General features: G+C 36.1%; 1 protein-coding gene across 1 annotated transcript in view; it reads right to left on the reverse strand.

Annotated features, from left to right (window-relative positions):
- Window positions 1-13,141, reverse strand: part of Cc2d2a (Coiled-coil and C2 domain containing 2A) — a 257,618-nt gene that overhangs the window by 191,829 nt on the left and 52,648 nt on the right. Inside the window, exons 2-4 of the mRNA XM_083129417.1 lie at window positions 9,211-9,321; window positions 5,372-5,674; window positions 2,151-2,351 (exon numbers count right to left, since the gene is read on the reverse strand). Coding sequence (XP_082985543.1) covers window positions 2,151-2,351; window positions 5,372-5,674; window positions 9,211-9,306 — 600 coding nt within the window. The 5' untranslated portion in view covers window positions 9,307-9,321. The remainder of the gene's footprint in view (window positions 1-2,150; window positions 2,352-5,371; window positions 5,675-9,210; window positions 9,322-13,141) is intronic.

The following is a 13,141-nucleotide window of genomic DNA, read 5'->3' on the forward strand; positions in this document are numbered from 1 at the left end:
GTTTCGGAACCTGGCCAAGGCAAGGGAGTAATCGTTGTGTTTATTTCATCATCAATTTAGCATTCATCACCATTGTGACCCAATGTGAAACACCTGATAAAGAAACAAGGATGAATTTATGAATCGTTTCATGGAAGGAAGGAGCTGCAGTGGTCTAGTCAATAGGGCATCTGACTGTAATGCAGAGACCCAGATTCAGTAGCCGAGGTGAATGATCTAAGGTCAGAACTTTTCCTGTCTTGTCCTTGCATAAAGTAACTCTGGAGTTTACCCAGTCTCAAAAAAATGGATTCGTGGGAGCAACCCTGAGGGTAAAGATACTCAGAGCATAGTGCTGATCACATCATCTCACCAAGATCGAGAATATGCAGGACCCTACCTCCACATCATCCTGCATGTGCCTTCCTGGCACAGTGCAATATGCATGGGGAAATTTACCTTATGTTTACCTTCATAGAAAGAGAGGAGGAGTGTGTACCTCCACACACATTATTGACGTTGAGGTGAAGGCAACTTTTCTCCGTCTAATTCAGTCATTTTATGTTAACTTTCTACTTCTTGGTAAAATTCCAGCAATGAGGATAAATGATGTGATGAAATAGATGATATGACAAACAAAATGATGCATCCATCTCGAATGGAATTCAAAACTAGGGTTCTGACCTTGTTGAACATTGCACTAACCAGTGATATATGCATACGCACATAACACTCAAACCAAAATTTTCACATCATACCCTAAAAATTTTCACAAGACCTAGATTTTATGGTCATTTTGGCTCTATATTGAATATTACACCCTCCCTCTGGGAATAGAAAAATGGTAACCACTCCACCACAGTGTCTGGTAATGCAGACACTGTAAAAATACCATTATAATAATAATAATAATTCTTTATTTCCATTGACCCATGTCCATAGGTATGGGAATTGGTATTAATACAATTTTAGACAAGAATTACAGTAATGATTTGAAGAATTTCTACATGAAGGAAATCCAAATACAGTAATAAAATATTAATACAGTTATACACAAAAGCGACAGTAATGATTTGAAGAATTTCTACATGAAAGAAATCCAAGTAAAGGAAGAATACACTATAGTAATAAAATTACATATAATATTTAAGACGAGCACAATAATAAGCGAAAAAAATTGATGTAAAATGAAATGTAAATGTGTAACTTTACAACATGGAAGAAAGTGGAAGAACGCAAAATATATAGAAAACCGATTAATGATCATTTAGGCACAATAATAACATATAGTGAATAATTTGTATATGATAATATAAATGGTAGGTACTTTAGTATTATACGAATTACCTCATTTGGGTACGTTAAATTATATCCCACACTCAAAACTCCAGCATTTATAGTTGTCGTCCCTAACCTAACCTAAAACAGACAGTCTGAAATGAACTAGTCTGTATAATACTAAAGTACCAAATGGTCAAAACCTCTTCTGTACAATCGAACTCTCTTTGTTAACAATTTAATACAATATAGATTTTATGTAATCCTGAACATTGTACATCAAGACTTCAGGAAGCTAAAATAATACACAAATACTGAAATCATTAATTTTATGATACTGAGAGTAAGTCATAAACACGCAGAACATCATTGATTAATCACATTGATTGCTCAGCACACCCACAATGGTTCCTTCTTTTTTTTTTTTTGTATTTCTCCCTTAATCATCCTCACCATCGTGCTTAACCTAATATAGTACAAATAATAATTAAAAATATTTTTTTTAAAAAGCAACAATGGTTGAAACATAATGAAATGGGGTGCTAACTTTGTTGTCTGCAAAAATTATATCAAGTTGAAGTGATCTGTTTATTTAGTAAAAAAAACTCCAAACAATGATACGTAAAATCTTCATGCTCACACTCATCTTGCAAGCTACTGAATTTCCATTATATTTGTTGTATGCAGTTCAAGATGATTATAACCATAATATACATTACCATGAAGTAATTACACAAGCGTAGGTTAATAACAAATGAGCCTAAAGATTACAGGGTAATGTGAATTTGAGAAGTGTAGCTTGATGGAAACAAAGCCAGAGAAAATATAATAATAGAGATACCCACACTGTTATTTTTATTTTAATGATCATATCGTTTTAAGAGCAGACTTACCTTCCGTGCCTGAAATCTGTTCCGAATCCTATCTCGGTACGAGCGATTATCTTGCGAAGTCTGGCTTCGGCTTCCATCAAGCGAAGAATCCCCACCCGAACCATGGCGGCTTCGAGAAACCTCGGTGCTTGGTATGACCTGAATGGAGTCTCCAGAAGCCAAGTCATGTCCTGGGTAAGGCTCTATATCCACAGTAACTTCCTGTTGAGAGATAAAAAGTCACCAACAATAAATAGCATAGCTATCTAAAGAGTCATCTGTCAAGTGCCCCGATTCAACAATACATTGGTGCCTCGCACAACAAATGTCCACATAACAAATGTGCACAATGTCCCACAAAACTAAACCAGTCCTGCATTACGAAGAGAACAGAAATATTGTCACCCCTCAGCAGACACTGCTCAGCTTACATGAGCAGGTGTGCGAGGTACTATACATTATACACAAGTAGTGAAATGCCTACAATTCATGTAAAAGAACAAAAAATGCACTGAAAGAAAAAAACATAGTCAAAAATCTAACATATGGAACATAGCAGCCAATAAAGATCAAGAGACTGTACTTGCAGATATAGTGCACATATTTTTTTTAACTCTACTGTATGTACTGTATTTTCTATGACTTACAAATTGGTAAATTCCTATCAATTCCAACATTGGTTGTGTTCTTATTATTGCCTGCAATTTTTTAAGATGTTTTGCCATTTTGAACCAGGCTCGGGAACAGTATTAAAATTAATCTTAGAGACGGGGAAACAGCATCCTGCATAATGAACATTGGACTGGAATGATTGTGTTTCTTATGCGATGTAACACTATACTCACAATCTAATGAACTTGTCACTTGAAATACAACTTGAAACTATGTTGTTTTTTTCCAATTTCTACTTTGCCAAGTCTGTTTTTTATTTTATTTCAAAGGCAATTCTAATGTGAACAATGAAGAAAATAAAATTCTTCTTTTTTAAGTTTCAGAAAGGAAGTATAAATTACTCTTTTAAAAAATTCAGAAAAAAATCAATACATTTTTAAAGATATCTCTCATTTTCTGTATAACTGCAGGATGAAAGAGTCACGTAATGTCCATCATGTTGCAAGTATACCCAAGTTTTTAACATGTGTATAACTGAATTATTATATTATATTAATTTCAACATGATTTTAATTGTTGTTTTAAGTTCACTTTATGCACAGAAAGGCTAATCGAGACTGGACCTACAGTTTAAAGTGGGATCTGAACCACTGTGCGATGAGCCTCCACCAGGTATCGAACCCAGGATCCCTTGATTACAAGGCAACAATGTTACCACTACCCCGTCGAGGAGCCCCATTTTCAACATGGATTCCTCAAGGAAGAACCTGATGAAGGCACTCGTTAGAAGAGCTAAAACATTATCACACAAAAACAGGACACCAAGTGGGTACATAAATATTTCTTTTGTATCAATGTATGTTCCTGTTCGCATGTGAGCATACATTTCATACATTAAACATTAACATAAACAAATGTCAAACAATATGAAGTGCAACCACGAAGTGCACATTTTTTTACATTGTGTGTAATAAATGTAGCGTGTTCTAAATTCCCTTGCAATGCACTTGATATTGGTAACAATACACCTCAATGGCAAACATGGTAAGATGCTAAGTAAATGGTTTCAAATACAGTACTTATATACAGCATGTTTGAAAAAGAACTCCCTAGTTTTAATGTGTCCTAGAATCTGTACAAAGTGACATACAGTATTCTAGTTTGTGGTGTTTGATTCATCAACTCTCCAAGTTTGGCACCCTTGCAGTTGGTAGGTCTGCTTGACCTTGAGATGGCACCAGTGCTGTGTTTTTTCCTTTGTTCCCTCAGTTCAGTTCCGGTGTTCGTGTAGTGCAGAGCAACTCAGCAACAATGTGTACTCCGCAACAGAAAGTGCAGTGTGTTATTTGGTTTGTGAAAACTGAGTCAGTTATAACAGTGCAACATAGTTTTAGACGTCAGTATGGTGGTGTGTTCAGAGACCGAAGAAGTCATTGGCCAGACGTAGTTTACAATTAGGAGTGCCTAAAGGTACAGTGTATGATGTTGTTCGTAAAAGACTAAAGTTGCGTGCCTACAAATTGCAACTGTTACATGAAGTGAAACCTACTTATAAAATCCAAAGGTATGAGTTTGCTGTTGACTTTCTACACAGAATTGATGATGACAATTTTTTACCAAACATTCTCTTTTCTGACGAGGCTACATTTCATGTCAGTGGAACAGTGAATCGTCATAATTGTAGAATTTGAGGGGCAGAGCATCCACATGAAGTTATTCAGCATTAACGTGACTCTCCCAAACTTAATGTCTGGTGCGGTTTGATGGAAGATCGTGTGGTTGGTCCTTTCATTTTTGTAGAAAAAACAATAAACGGGGATGTTTACCATGACATGTTGACAGAGTACGTCTTTCCCCAAATGGACGATATTGAGGCGAAAAAGGGGCTTGTGTTTTTCCAACAAGATGGCGCCCCACCTCATTACAGTAAACAGGTGCGTGCGGTTCTTAACACTCGCTTTCCAGGAAGGTGGATAGGCAGGGCTGGCCCAATACCTTGGCCACCACGAAGCCCAGACTTAACCCCACTTGACTTTTTCTTTTGGGGCCACATAAAAAATGTTGTGTACAGTGCTAGGATCAGAGACATCAATCATTTACGGGAAAGAATCGTCGCTGCGGTTGGGACAGTTACACCTGAAATGTTGGTGAATACATGGCGAGAAGTGGAATATCGTCTCGACGTGTGCAGGGCAACTAATGGATCCCACGTTGAGGTGTACTAACATTGAACAAAACTTGAAGGAATCCTCTTTCATGATATGTACTCATTGATGTAAGTTTTCATTACTTTCCCTATTAAATTTATACTTAAAACTAGGGAGTTATTTCTCAAACACCCTGTATTTGTTGTTCTGAGGAATTTCTACCCAATTTACATAAGTAAGTGATCGGATAACTGACTAATTAACTAATTGAACTTGCTTTAACATCATGTTAACATAACATGCCTTACATATAGAAATGTAATTGGGTTACTTGTAAGACATATATTTCTACTCACATGTTGATTTTAGGGAACCACTGTCAACATTCACAAAAACACCTTTGCTTTCATCCTATAGGAACAATAATTCTCTGCTAAATGAACGGCTATTCCAGTACATATTTAATATAAGATATATTCTTACCTGTCTTGTCCTAGTAGGTGTTCTGCGAGGTGGTTTTGGTACATCAGGATCCTTCCTTCTATGATGGAATGATTCCTTTTCATCCAACCACTGCGAACTTGAAGTCTGATGTTTCCTTTCACCAACAGCTATCGGTGTTGTTCTAGAAGTAGGTTCATGCGATTCACCCTGCAATTTTACGAGATCTTGCTGGGTGGATGATAATCGTCTCCTTTGTCTACTTGAAGCACTTACAAAAGAAGTTTCCACTTCACTTTCTCCATTCCCCTTTTCCAAGGACATTACTTCAACTTCATCTTCAACCTGAGTAAATAAAAATGGAGATTTTTTAAAATTTTTGTTATATATTTAAGAGTTACATACTAAAATTAGTAATTAAATGTATACTTTGGATGCATCCATTGAAGTCGAGATGATATGATATGTGCTGCCACATGAGAGGCACCAAGTTCCACTCTCATGGTGCATGATCTCAAGTAGGAATCTTGTCACAAAAGTTCCTGCATAGAACCTGGGAGGTAAAGGTGGCAAGACCATGGTGCTGATTACATTATGACCAATATCAAAATGCGCAGGACCCTGCTTCCATACCCCCTGTGTGTCTTAGTGATACATGCAATGCATATGGGATAGCCTTTGTGTATACTTTGGAATTAGCCATCATATAGATGTCTACTGTCAGATTAAAAATTATAGATTCTCGAGTTTAGACTGCAATTAAAAATTAAGCAGTAGACCTACATAAAAACGAATTACATCAAAATTATTGTATTCAATTCTGCATAAATCTATGCTAACAATTTTTTTTTGGGGGGGAGGGGGGGTATGCCTTCGATTCTTTGTACAAATGTTTATTTAACGGAGTAAAGATGGGCAAGAATTTACAATACCGGAACCCTTCCGTAATTTCTATCCTAGTTCTTATACTCACGAAATACATAGTCCCGATGAAGTATCTGAGGTTAACATGTGGGGGTTACGTGTAGAAGTTGTAAAATAAGATTTTCAATTACCGCAATCGTTCTCCATGGAAACCATGTTGTTCAATGAAGCATTCAATTGATCAGTAATCTGCATGTGTGAGGAAGATGGCGATTTTGAAGGTAGCAAATAAAGTTCTTTCTTTTTGTAAGTTTTTTTATTAACTTTTAGTTGGGTACATATTAATAATACAGGGCATTCGTTCATATTTCACATAGTCAATAAATTAGGACACTTGATTACGATTGTGTAGTTAAAATTTGTCGCTCAAGTGCTACGAAACTGACATTTTTTTACGATGGCCCACAAACCATTCACGCATAGCCCCAAAAACCATTCACGATAAGATTAGGTTAGGTTAGGCAAACATAGTTAGATTTTGTTTTAAAACGTAAAATATTGAAATAACCATTGTTTTTGTGGAGAAATCCAGGGTTTCTGTTCCGATCACGGACCACTCAATTTCGCTTCTTTTGCGATTTCTACACGTGACCCCCAAATTTTAACTTCAAATTCGTGATTAGGAGGCTTCAATTAGTGAGTATGCGAAATATTACAAAAATCGGGGAGGGGTCCGGTATTGTAAATTCGCTGCTAAAGATGAATGTGGAACATGGCAAAACCGCACACAGCAATGAACCATGAAAACTGCAGCTGTCACTGAGAGTCAGTGCATGCGGCATTGCCATGTTCCACGTACTTCTTACTCCGTTGAATAAAATTTGTATAAAATCTGTTTTGTAATGTGAAATGACAATGATCTCCCTGCCTGCACCATACTAAAATTTCATCATGATCAGACATGGGTGGAGTTTGAGCTTTTGCTTTAAGGGTGCCAGACTCTGGGAGAAGCATATCATGTACCTGAGGGTCATTGAATATCCCCTAGTTTATAAGGGGTCCGGAGGCTTTCCCCCAGAAATTAAAAAAAAACAAAAAAAACATTGAGTTTTAGGCCTTTTAGATTTGCAAATGTTAAATTTCCTCGCTTAAGTAAACAAATATTAATTAGTATATTGGATGTCAGTATAAAAAAGAAGCAAAACAGTACGATTATTGCATTTTGCATTTCATTATTTTTTTATTGATACAACACTCGTATTACTTTAAAAAAGTTACGGTACAATAGTAAGCTTCAGAAATTTTAGAAAAATTAAATTTAAAAGTTATCTTGCTGCCCCAGCAGTAACTGTTGACTCAACACAAAGTCATTTTACGTTTTTCTTTCTTCAAACTGTACACATCAATCAAATCGTCTAAGACCCGCTATTGCGGTGCAATTACCGCACACGTCGACTTGCCAAACGTCAAGATTTGCAGTATGGCTTCATAACAAAAATGTAGTAACTGAACTTAATCATGTGTTATATCTTTAGTCTTTTAAGTTGGGGCCAGAACTCCGCCTATGCAATCAGACAACCTGTTCTTTATTTATAGAATTTCACAGAGAGTGATAGTTTGCAAAACTCAAGATGATAAAAATAGAAGGCATACTTGAAAAAAAATTGTGTAGCATAGATTAATGCGAAATTGAATAAACTAAATTTTGATGTAACTCGTTTTTATGTAGGTCTACTGGCTATTTTTAACTGAAGTCCAAACTTGAGTATCCCACAGTAAGTGGCCAAGCAGGTTGAGAGGCCTTCCCGGTGACTTAGAAAGCTACACTGGCTTATCACACTGCATTGGCACGATACATAGTATTGAGAAACCATGCAGCACACAAATGGTATGTGCAGCTTGTCATGTGGCTTCAGTTCAAAAGTTTGCGTTTATTTTTGTGGGTTCATTTCCAAGTGACACACACAGCTTATTAAAAATTTTAGGAGTGCTTGCTATAAAGGGAAATGGCACAAACCGTATGAATTTGGGAATAAAGTTGGAATTGCATGTCACTTTTTTCTTTACGTTACACATTTTTCTGCCACCTTTGGCTAATTGTGACAATGAGGATGATATTATGAAGGGACACTCCCAAAGAACATCAATAACCAGGCCAGGATTCAAACTTGGGACTCCTAGTGCTGTAATAACCACTCTGCCAAGGAGGTTGGCTGCTTTCACTTGCTTCTTCAGTCGAAAGCTGCCACAGTGTCTTGTTATCAGGTGATCCCAGGTTTGATGCTTAGCTGGAGGCACAATGCATGTATCTTAGATCCCACTTTAAACTGTGGGTCCAGTCCCAATCAGCCTATCTGAGAATAAAGTGGACTTCAGCTTGTTTGGATGAGCCTTGGAGTTAACTGGGGGGGATGATCCTATGGTTTTAAAGTGCTGGCAATGAAATAGCTTAGGGGATGGGCAAAAGTTCCTTTTGTTTTATTGCGATTTCATCATGCTACGAATACAATTTTTACATGGTTCGATTTCGATGTACGTCTGTTAACACATACTGCGGAGTTTTTGCGATTACTTAAGATTTTGTTCAATATATGCTTTTGTGATTAGGTTAGGCAGGTTTGGTTCCCTTAGCATTAAAATAAAGTCCCTAAATGCATTCTACTAAGGTTCCGATTTACTTCTACATTCATTCCCACGACAGAGAATATCTTGTCAATGAGAAGCACGTAAGGTAATTTTCAAGATATTTTTTTTCAACATTAATTACTTTTTTCGAGTCCAAACAGTGCTCATTACTTTAAGGAAGGTTTAAATTTTGTGTGACAACGATTTCCAAAATTCTACGATAATTAGTCTTTGTGCTAGGAGAAATCATAAACCAATCGGAACCGTTACCGGGAATGCTTTGCGAAAATTTTGCTACCTGAGGGGTATCATTGTACATATTAACAGCAGAAGTTCATTTCAATATATTACACAGATCTTTCAGGATAAAAATTTACATTTGAAAAACTTACCCATGCTGACTGCTTGCTTGTAGGACTTTGGATCACTTCAATATCTTCGTTTCCTTTCTCAATTTTTGAGAGATGTACTTTATGGCCTTTAGACATGTCATGAAGTTCCCACTGAGTAGAAAGAAAAAAAAGTCTAATAATATCTTCAATACATAAGTACTGTAGTTACAAACTATAACTTCAATAAAAATAATAAACTAATTACAATATATAATGGAGTTTATTTCTGCTGTTAGGTCAATTACAAAAGAGTGTGAAAGGAAGATGAAAGTGATACAGAACTGGAAGAATGTGACCATGGCCTCCACTGAATTTACAATAAGAGCATTTACCTGGAATGACTAAAAAATTAAGAGAGAAACCGAGTCACATTGGCCAGCTGTGCAGAAATACATATTATAAGCACTGAAGGGGGTAGAATATTTTGAAACTAGCTTAACATGTTATTGCATTTGCAAACCTGATAAACACGTAAAACATGGTTGCACTTATCATTAATTGTGCACTGTAATGAAGAGGAGGGAATAAATGTGTTACAAAAGTACATAAAAGGTACAAGGTTTTTGAAATGTGAAATATTAAGATACACTTCAAAACAGAATTGTATCTTAGTCTTAAATAAAGCAGCTGTTGTACAGTGCCTCGAGAAACAGCATGTAAATTTCTACACAAATGGTATTTACTAATTTCCATGTCACACTGGAAATCAAAATTGTTAATTACTGTGCAACACTGCAAGCAACCATGGGCACCCTCAAATCTAATGTAATATTTTTAAATATTATTTTCTTAGGTGTGTACCGACAATCAAAAACCCCAAACAATTTTACACCACCAAGTAAAAGTTGTCATGTGCGATTTGCACTGAAAATCATGTTCTAAAAATAATGTGATGTTACAATATATTATTTCGACAAGCTCCATTTAGGCAAACAATTGACAGTTTTTACTGCATTTGCATCGAACTAGGAAATGAAATGTGGTATACTCAAATAAACTTGCTACAGAATAATTCATTTTTCAATTTTGCATAAGAGTAATATTCTCAAGCCGAAATATGGTGAAATAAATACTGTAAACATATTAAGTGTTCTCTGTAAAAACATTAGGAGCAATTGAAGGTTACGGGAGTGTTCTCCGATTTATTTACTAGAAAATGTACTAACCAAATAAGTTTTCCAGATGAAGTATCAGAGGTTCTGATGACCCGGTCACTGTTTGAAATTTGGATATTACGTGTGTAAGGTGTAATATATTGCTTTTCATAATGGCGATATTTATCTGGAAAGAATTGTGGAAGCCTTGTTTTGTGGAATGTAGCCACTGAGTTGCGCTGTCTACAGTGTTGCCACACAGTGTGTTTGTCACTTGAAGAGGAAGGACTGGTTGAGAATGGCGGGACAGCAGTGTGAAGATTGTAAATGTTGTGCAACTGCATTGCTGGAGTGTGGAGGAAAATGGACTTCAGCTGATAAAGAAACTAATGGAGTATGGTGTTCTACCGAAAGAAGGTGATTACATGTGTCCCCGAGGACATGTTCTTAGTTTGTGCAAAGACAGTTCATGCATTAAGTGTGGATTTTAAGTGTGGCAACACTGTATCCACCGTTGGATTGTAAACACTACAGACTTTGAAGGTATTTTGAAGTATGTTTGCCAAACTTGCATACAATGGTAACACTTTACTATACCGGAGACGGATTTCTTCAAATTTACAGGACAAAGTACTTACGCAAATCATTTTCTGTAGCATTGTTGATGTTCGGGAATGTAGTTTTGATCCATTTTAATGCGAATACATGTGGTTTTCTACGAAAATTTATTTCCGACGCGCTATTGCTGCTGCTACAAGCCGATGTCCGTATATGCTAAATCGAACGAAAGGAGTGCTAATGGAACCTAACCTAACAGGCCTAACCTAACCTAGTAGGCATACCTCGTCCCCTTGATGGTTCGTGGGGCTATCGTGAATTTTTGGGCTAACGTCAATGGTTTTTGGGGCTACCCGTGGATGGTTCGAGGGAAACAAGGAACAACAGTAAGTACTCGTTAATGTAAGAAATAGACATTATTTTCGTCAGAAATTCATTATTTCACCTAAAGAAATGTTCCGCAATGCAGAATAGTACGTTAGCAATGTAAAAAATTGCGAAATAAATCATTGATAGGTGTCTCCGGTATAGTAAAGTAGTACCAATCTTCGTTATGGGGTTGTAAGATATTATCATTAGAAATAGCCGGCAAACAAGAGCTTACTCACCTTTACAGAAACATAATTTCCTTGGAATGAACAACAATTCTGCCAAAATATTAACAAGTTTGCGTCTATTCTTTCTTCACACGCTGACAGAGAATAGCATACAAAACATACCTACATACGAAAAACTTCATAAGCCAAGTTTGAATCACGAAATCTCAGATGTCAACACTCAACACACAAAACAAATGCAAGCGTGTTTGCGCTCGCGCTGACTTCGAAACAAGTGAAGCACGTGGGCGCAATGTTTCCCGAAAGCGAAGACAAATCCACAATGACAAATTTGGAGTTAGAAGATTTTAAAAACGAATTCGTACAAACTTTATTAATTCTAGTTAGACTGGAAACGTTAAATAGGGTTATTGTAAAGTCATTTTCATGTCTAGAATTGAAATGAATTTCCATCACCTCTCAGAGAAGCAGAAGGCAAGATCTATCATAATATATGAAGCATTAATATTTATGAAGAAAAATATTTTCAATCTTAAAACAAATAGCAGCGTACATTCGTATGGAACGAGGAAGAAAGATGACATTCATTATGAAAGCCACAGGTCATCTAATTTTAATAACAGTGTTTACTTTAATGGATATAAATTGTACAACCATTTGGCTAAGAAATTAAAAGACTGTCCACTCAACATATTTAAAAATCAACTTAAAAGTATGCTTATATATCATTGTTTTTATTCGGTTGTGGAATTTTTTCAAATCAAATTTGATTAATTATCAATTGTTATCTACATTTTGTATTAGTAATGTATAATACGTATATAATACATTGTAATGTTATATGACGTTTCCTATACCAATCTGTAATTAGTGTTACATGTATGGTTCTTACAGGAAATAAATCTATCTATCTATCTATCTATGATAAAATGTCCTTTTTCCCACCGGGGAGGTGGATCTTTGGCGCCCCATCAATCATTCTTTCCTGTTCCTCCTATTTTGCACCTTCCTGCAATATAAAACATGACCATGTTGTATATTTACGGTTTCAATGACGAAAAAGAATAGCCTTATTTTTAAAATACTTCAGAATCAGAACACGTGCATGGACGTCCGCAGGATTTTTTTCCAGGGAGGGGTAAGTAAGGTATTTTTTCCAGGGGGGATAAAGGAGGCATAGTGATGCCCACTCAAAAAACACTATTTCAGTCTACAATTATCATATTTCTTCAACGAAATTATAATAATTAACATACATTACTGTGACTGAAATGAAATTTTGCGTGAAACATATAATTTTTTGGTGGACAATCATTTTCCAGAGAGGCCGTGGCCCCCCTTGCTCCCCTTCCGGACGTCCATGAACACGTTTATTGTAGTTATGTGTTTATTTAATTGGCCGAGTCTGCTGCCACGCACGTGTCAGCAGTAAGAATGAGCTTGAAATTTGCTCCTGCCACGTAATTCGTCTGCTAAGAGCATGTTACTAATCTTAAGAACAGATTGAGACGAGAGAAATGCAAGTTTATGATTAGTGGGAATGAATGTACAGGTAATTTAGAACCATTTTCTTTAGAAAGCATTTAGCGATATTATTTTAATGCTAACAGAACCTAACCTAAATATGAGAGCATTTAGGTTTATTATTAGAAGAATAACATAATCTTAAAACATTTTTGTGAAAGTAATCGCTACAACTTCACAGTATGTGTTACAGACGTA

Source organism: Lepisma saccharinum, chromosome 1 (assembly GCF_977018435.1).
Source record: "Lepisma saccharinum chromosome 1, izLepSacc3.1, whole genome shotgun sequence".
Lineage (NCBI taxonomy): Eukaryota > Metazoa > Arthropoda > Insecta > Zygentoma > Lepismatidae > Lepisma > Lepisma saccharinum.